Below are 7,491 nucleotides of genomic sequence, written 5' to 3' on the forward strand. Positions count from 1 at the left end.
TGCCTATCTACCTACTTTTTTCAAAGTACTTTTAAAAATCTGAATGTTTGGACTGGCCCCATCACCTGATGGTTAAAGGGCTGGACCCCACGTGACCAGCCCTAGTTTTGCTCCTGGCTCAGCAGCTTGAAAAACATGCTGAGTCCATGGGCCTGTCTGTCCAGAATCCTGACAGGAAAGAGAAATGGAGGGAAAAGGATTGCAGCATGACATGTCCCATTGGAAGGTCTTTGCTCTCTCTCTCTCTCTCTGACAAGTGCATGTGTCTTCTGGCAATTAGAAAAAAATTAGTAGGAAATATGAAAGAAAAATGTGTTTCTTTTCTAAGCTGTGGATGACATAATATGCATGGCACACTCCAGGGAAAATTTAGTCTTGGTCACGTTCCACATACTCTTTCCTAAAATCTACTTAATAAAACAAATCATAATGTAAGTAAGTAAGCCACATTTACTAAAAATGAAGGGACTCTTTTACAGAATTCTATGTTTTATTATTTATTTATTAAAAATTTTTTTGAGTGGTTTTTGCTATAGAGTGCATGCGCTCGCCAGAAAGACAGAGAGAGACAGAGAGACAGAAAGTGAGAAATCACCCCCCGGGGGGATGGCCATGCCGCAATCCCTTCTCCTCCATTCTCCTCTTGAGATCTTGCTCCCTCATGCACACGTGCTTGGTGTGAGTTTAAGCCACCAGGTCCGGGACTCGAACCATGGTCAACTACGGGGGAGTCCAGCGACGTAGTCATTATGCCAACCTCTGGTCCTGGAATTCTATGTTTTAAAGATGGGTCATAACAACTTGCTTAGAAAATTCTGAACTGAGCAGACGCTACCTGAGATGATAGCACACTGCCTGCCCTAGTTAATTTGCTTATGATATGGCCATTTTTTTTTCCTTATTTTAAAAGATTTTTGCTGTAGGGTGCATCCTCTTGCTAGAGAGAGACGGAGAGAAGGAAAGTGAGAGATCACCCACTTTGGGGGAGACCATGCTGCAATCTTTTTTCCTCCATTATAGTCTCAGAATTTTGGACACACACACACACACACACACACACACACACACACACACACCTGGTGCGCACACGCCTGATGTGATTTTCAAGCTGCTGGATCTGGGACTCAAACTGCAGAGTTGGTCATGTGAGATCTAGTGCCTTAACCACTACGCCACCTGCTGGCACTGATATGGCTATTTTTAATTACTCAGTGCTAATTTCTTTGGTCTTTGTCTCCTAAGAAGGTTGACAAAGACAGCTAATGGCAATCTTACCTTCTTTTTGTTTGGGCATTACAGAATAGCAAGTTTGCTAAAATACTTAAGGCAAAAGAGAACACAGCAGATATTCTATGGTTTTGTTCTATTTCTTGTCCTTGGTAACAGGATCTGGTATTCCTCTGCCTCTGGGTAACAAAACCTCAGGACCTGGAGGGGAGAGAGGAGAAGGTAAGTGGGTATTGTCTAAGTGCCCCTATCTTGCCAGCACCATTCTAAGCACTGCCGTCATCTTGGTGCCTTTTCTGACCCTCACCCTTTCAGGCTCATGCATAAACAACCTGGTGTATTTCCTTTTTTCCCTCCCCTATTCTGCCAGTATTTAATGAGGGTATTGCTGAGAACTTTCTTCTTTGACCTTCGTAGTGCCTTTTCCTTATGCTATTGAAATGGTCTAAACCTTGGTACCCATGCCTTCCTTGGACTATTGAACCAACCTGTAGACTTCAAGGATGAAAGGTGTTTTCCCATGCAGCCAATGTCCAGGAAGCTCCTTTTTCTGTAGAATGGTGATGGACTCTGGTACATTCTGCATTAAGCATTTGCTAAAAGAAAACAATAATTAGAATAATAATAATAATAATAATGATTGGGAAAAACATTGAAAAGATATTGATTGATCAAGTGGGGAGATTAATGTCTCTGTATTGACTGACATGCATGGCATTCCCTTTTGAAAAAGCAATGTAATACACTGTAAAGTTGTATGTAATCCAATGTAATATAAAGATTATGATGATAATAAAAATAAATAAATTTAAAAAACATAAAGAACAAAAAAAATGATCATTTGGTGAAAAGATTTTCTTTTTTGATTTATTATTTATTTATTTTGGAGAGGTTTTTGCCATAGGGTGCATGCGCTCGCCAGACAAACAGAGACATAGAGATAGAAAGCGAGAAATCACCCCCCAGGGGGAATGGTCACGCCACAATCCCTTCTCCTCCATTCTCCTCTCGGGATCTTGGGCATGCACGCACACGCGCCCGGCGTGAGTTTTAAACCACCAGGTCCGGGCCACGAACTGCGGTCGACTACGTGGGAGTCCAGCGACATAGCCATTACGCTAACTGCTGGTTCCCCTTCTTTTAAAGAATAATTTTATTTAACCTTATTTATTATTATTGTTTTAATCTGATGAGAGAGAGACACAGAGAGACAGAGAGAAGAAGAGTGAAAAAGCAAGCTGCCAGGTCCAGGACTCAAACTGCAGTCAGCCACATAGGGAGTCCAGTGCCGTTAACTACCACACCACCTTGCTATAGGCAACATAGTAGGCTCCATCTTTTTTGTTTGTTTGTTTGTTTCCTTTTCCTTTGGGAAGTAAACCTAAATTCTGCTCATTCTGTGATTCATATGTTTATTCACTTACCTTTTTTAGAATTACTTAATTTAACTAAATTAAAATTTCCCCCCTTTACAAAATTAAATTAAATTTTTCCCCTTTTACAAAATTATTTATTTTTATTTAATTCTATTTGTTATTATTATTTTTAAAATTTGACCAGACAGAGACAGAAAGAGAGAAAGGGAAAGCAAGAAAACAAGGCACCACATCCGGGACTTGAACTGTGGTTGACCATTTGGGAATCTAATGCCTCTAACAACCACATCAATTGTTGGCCCCCTAAATTAAATTTTTTTAAAGAATTATTTTTTATTTAACTTTATTTATTTGTTTATTTATTGATTTTTAATTGACCAGAGAGGGACCGAGAGAGAGAAAGAGAGAGAGAAAGTGAGAAAAGCAAGCTGCCAGATCTGGGACTCAAACTGCAGTTGGTCATGTGGGAATCCAGTGCCCTTAATCACCACACCACCTTCCAGCCCCTATTTATTTAATTTTAATATTATTCTTCAATTTGAGAAGAGAAAACGAGAGAGGGAGAAATCAAGATGCCATGTCCGGGACTTGAACCACGGTCAGCCGTGTGGGAGTCCAGTGACATCATACCACCTACTGGCCCCTATTCATTTACTTCTTAAAAAAATAATTGACAAAAGGCATATGTATTCACCAGAGAGAGATGGAGAGCTAGAGAGAGAGGTTGAGGGACAAAGCACCCCCAGTGGGGCATGGCAATGCCAGAATCCCTTCTCCATTTCTCCATCCTGTTGGGGTTTTGGGTATACTCACACACATGCCTTATATGCTTTTCAAACTTCTGAGACTGGGATTCAAACCAGGGATGGCCATTGATTTGTCTCTTTCTGGCAAGTGTACATGTCCTCTGGCCGTTAAAAAAAAGATTTAGTAGGAAATTTGTAGAGAATATTGTTTACATTTTTATGTTTTATCTCTAAGGCCTAAGGTTGCTGTTATTATGAAAATTTGATGATTTTTCAGCCAGAGTTATAAAGGGATTAAGTGAATTTCCCAGGAGCTAAAGGACAGAGTTAGTCAGTATTATGAAATGTTGCCTATAACAAATGACAGACTGGTCCGGCAGATGATGTGGAGGTTACGACACTGGATCCCACATGATTGGCTGTGTGGTTTGAGTCCCAGAAACTTGTGGCTGAAAATCATGCTGGACACCTGTGCGTGCCCAAAATCCCAAGAGGAGACTGGAGAAGAAGGGATTGTGATGTGGCCATCATCCCTGGGAGGTGAGTTTTTACTTCCTTTCACCTGTCTCTGTGGCAACTGTATGTGCCCTATAGCAAAAAACAAAAACAAGGGACCAGCAGATGGTGTAATTGTTACATCGCTGGACTCATTTATAGTTGACCATGGTTCAAGTCCTGCTCTTGTTGACTTAAAACTCATGCCAGGCACATGTGTGTGCATGCCCAAGATCGAAGAGGAGAATGGAGGAGAAGGGATTGCGGCATGGCCATTCCCCCTGGAGGGTGATTTCTTCCTTTCTGTCTCTCTGTCTCTGGCAAGCTCATGTGCCCTATAACAAAATTCTCTCTCTCTCTCTCTTTTTTAAGAATTACTTATTTAATTCTGTTTATTCATTCATTTATTTTAGTTTGACGAGAAATAGATACACACAAATACACACACACACACACAGAGAGAGAGAGAGAGAGAGAGAGAGAGAGAGAAATCCACCAGGTTCAGGACTCAAACAGTGGTCAGGTTGGTGGGCATGTCCTGCACCTTAACCACCACACCACCTGCTGGCCCTGCAAAAAGTCTCTCTCTAAAAAAAGAAAAACAAGGGACCAGCAGGTGGTATGGTGCTTAAGGCGCTGGACACTCCCACATGGCTGACCATGGTTCAGGTCCTGGATCTGGTGGTTTCCTTTCTCACTCCCCCTCCCCCCCTGCCACTGGTCAAATGAAAATGAATGAATGAATAAAATTAAATAAGTAATTTTTAAAAAAGAAAAACAAAAAACAAAACCAAACATACAAAAACCCCCAAACCCAAATGACAGACTATAGAATTCTTAAGTTTTGTAATAGTAAGGCTCTCACACCCAATCCTTTACCTTAAGAAATAAAAAATCAGAAAGAACTTAGATGTTGTCTAGTGTCTATTTAATGTTATTTCCCTTCCTTAATTGTCCAGCTGATCAGCAACATGGAGCCAGGAAATGAAACAAGCGTTTCAGAATTTTTCCTCCTTGGATTCTCCCGAGACTTGGAGCATCAACAAGTGCTATTTGGACTGTTCCTCTCCATGTTTGTGGTCACTGTGCTTGGGAACGTGCTTATCATCCTGGCTGTAGGCTCAGACTCCCACCTGCACACTCCCATGTACTTCTTTATCTCACACCTGTCATTGGTTGACGTCTGTTTTACCTCCACCACTGTCCCCAAGATGCTGGTGAATATCCATACCCAGAGCAAGGTCATCACGTATGCAGGCTGCATCACCCAGATGTTTTTTTTCATGGTTTTTGGAGTCATGGACACATTTCTCCTCATGGCGATGGCTTATGACCAGTTTGTGGCCATCTGTCACCCCCTGCACTACCCCGTTATCATGAATGCCCGCCTCTGTGGCCTGCTGGTTCTTGTGTCCTGGTTCCTCAGTGTATCATATTCCCTGATCCAGAGCCTTTCAATGCTGCGGCTGTCCTTCTGCTCTAACTGGGAAATTCAACATTTCTACTGTGAACTTGTCGAAGCCCTCAAGCTTGCCTGTTCAGACACTCTCATCAATTTCATTCTGCTGTACGTGGTGACTGACCTTCTTGGCTTTGTTCCTTTCTCAGGGATCCTTTTCTCCTACACTCGAATCGTCTCATCCATCCTGAAAATCCCATCAACGGACGGAAGATATAAAGCTTTTTCCACCTGTGGGTCTCATCTCTCTGTAGTTTCTTTATTCTATGGGACAGGCCTCGGTGTGTACCTCAGTTCGGATGCACCTTCCTCTTCCTGGAAGGGCATGGTTGCCTCCGTGATGTATACCATGGTCACCCCCATGCTGAACCCCTTCATCTACAGCTTGAGGAACAGAGATATAAAGAAAGCCCTCCAAAGATTTCTTGAGAGGACACTCTGTGTTCAGTGATGGAAATAAGAGTCCTGGGTTTTAGGGTGGACAGTGGTTGCAGCAGTGGCTGTAAGAAATTTTTCCTGTGAATCATATAGATTTTTGTTTCTTATTCACCCTGAGCTCCTGGGCACCTGCTGCGCTCTGAGTCAACCATCCTGGTGGTGGGAATAAAAGCATGGGTTGACCAGCTGTCTGGAATGAGGTTGCCTGGTAGCCTGTAGTGAGGTCGACCAGTAGTCTGGAAAGAGTTCGCCTAGTAGTCTGTTCTCAGAATTACTTCATGAGCAAGTACTTTAAAACCTTTTGGTGATGGGCCTAGCAGTTGGTGTAATGGTTATGTCACTGTACTCCCATGCAGTTGACCGCAGTTCAAGTTTCAGACCCAGTGGCTTAAACTCACGCCGGGCATGTGTGCGTGCATGCCCAAGATCTTGAGAGGAGAATGGAGGAGAAGGGATTGTGGTGTGGTCATTCTCCATGGGGGGTGATTTCTTGCTTTCTTTTACTCTTTCTCTCTCTGTCTTTCTTGCGAACACATGCACCCTATAGCAAAAACCTCTCTCTCTCAAAAAAAAAAAACAAACAAACAAACCTTTTTTGGTGACTGCTTTGATATTCTCAGTTCTACTCCATTCATCTCCTATTTTTTTTTTTTAAAGGAGAGATTTTTGCTATAGGGTGTGCGCACTTTCTGGAGAGACAGAAAGAAAGTAAGAAATCACACCCAGGGGGGCTAGGAAAAACCCAAACCACAATCCCTTCTCCTCCATTCTTTTCTTGGGATTTTGGGCATGCATAAACATACATCTGGTGTGAGTTTTAAGCCACCATGTCTGGAACTCAAACTGCAGTTGACTACATGGGAGTCCAGCATCATAACCATTACACCATCTTCTGGTCCTGTCATCTCCTTCTTTTACATTACTGCAACATAGCTTGGTTTTGGATTTTTGTGGGTCATTACAACCACTTCAATTCCTTGACTCAAACACAGATGGATTCAATGTATGAAATGTTCATTTTTCCACTAACCATTGTTATTTCTTACAAAATCCACTCATTTGGGGTCAGCAGGTGGTGTATTGGTTAAGGTGTTGGATCCTATGTGGCTGACTGCTGTTTGAATCCCAGACCCAGAGGCTTGAAAATCATGCCAGGAATGTATACCTATTGGCCCCAGATCTTGGGAGTTGAGTGGAGGAGAAAGGATTGTGGTGTGGCTATCTCCCTTGGGGGTGATTTCTCACTTTTCCTCTCTCTTTGTCTCTGGTGAATACACATGACCCGTGGCATAAACCTTTAAATAATCCATTCATTTGGCAGTATTTTTTGGAAATCTATAGTGTGCCAGGTGGTTCTATGTGTCTGAGATAAAACATTGAAAAAAAATATTCTTGCTCTCATAGATCTTAAACCCACAGTTTCAGAATTGATCAGATCACATTATATGTGCAAAGATAAAATTGAGTGATGGATAATTTATTTGCTTATTAGTGAGGTAGAAGCTTTCTTCCTATGTTTTAGTACAGTTCTACAATAATCTTTGAAAATGTATTACTAGAGGCTGGCAGGTGGCACAGTGGTTAAGGGTGCTGGGCTCCCACATAGCTGACGGAGGTTCAAGTCCCGGACCTTGAGAAAAGGAAAGTAAGAAAGCAAGCTGCCGGGTCTGGGACTGGAACTGTCTTTGACCATGTTGGAGTCCAGCCCTTTAACCACCACAGCACCTGTTGGCCCCATGCTGAATCCTTT

General features: G+C 42.3%; 1 protein-coding gene across 1 annotated transcript; it reads left to right on the forward strand.

Annotated features, from left to right (window-relative positions):
- The first annotated feature begins 4,815 nt into the window (after positions 1-4,815).
- On the forward strand, positions 4,816-5,754 carry LOC102479802 (olfactory receptor 7C1). Its single transcript, XM_006161600.1, has one exon. It carries the CDS (start codon positions 4,816-4,818, stop codon positions 5,752-5,754), a length of 939 nt encoding a protein of 312 aa, XP_006161662.1.
- Positions 5,755-7,491: the final 1,737 nt, after the last annotated feature.

Source organism: Tupaia chinensis, unplaced genomic scaffold (genome assembly GCF_000334495.1).
Source record: "Tupaia chinensis unplaced genomic scaffold, TupChi_1.0 Scaffold138665_1, whole genome shotgun sequence".
Taxonomy (NCBI): domain Eukaryota; kingdom Metazoa; phylum Chordata; class Mammalia; order Scandentia; family Tupaiidae; genus Tupaia; species Tupaia belangeri.

What these genes read in the sequence shown, in the direction of transcription:
- LOC102479802 (XM_006161600.1), top strand. Translation starts at nt 4,816, where the DNA reads ATGGAGCCAGGAAATGAAACAAGCGTTTCAGAATTTTTCCTCCTTGGA.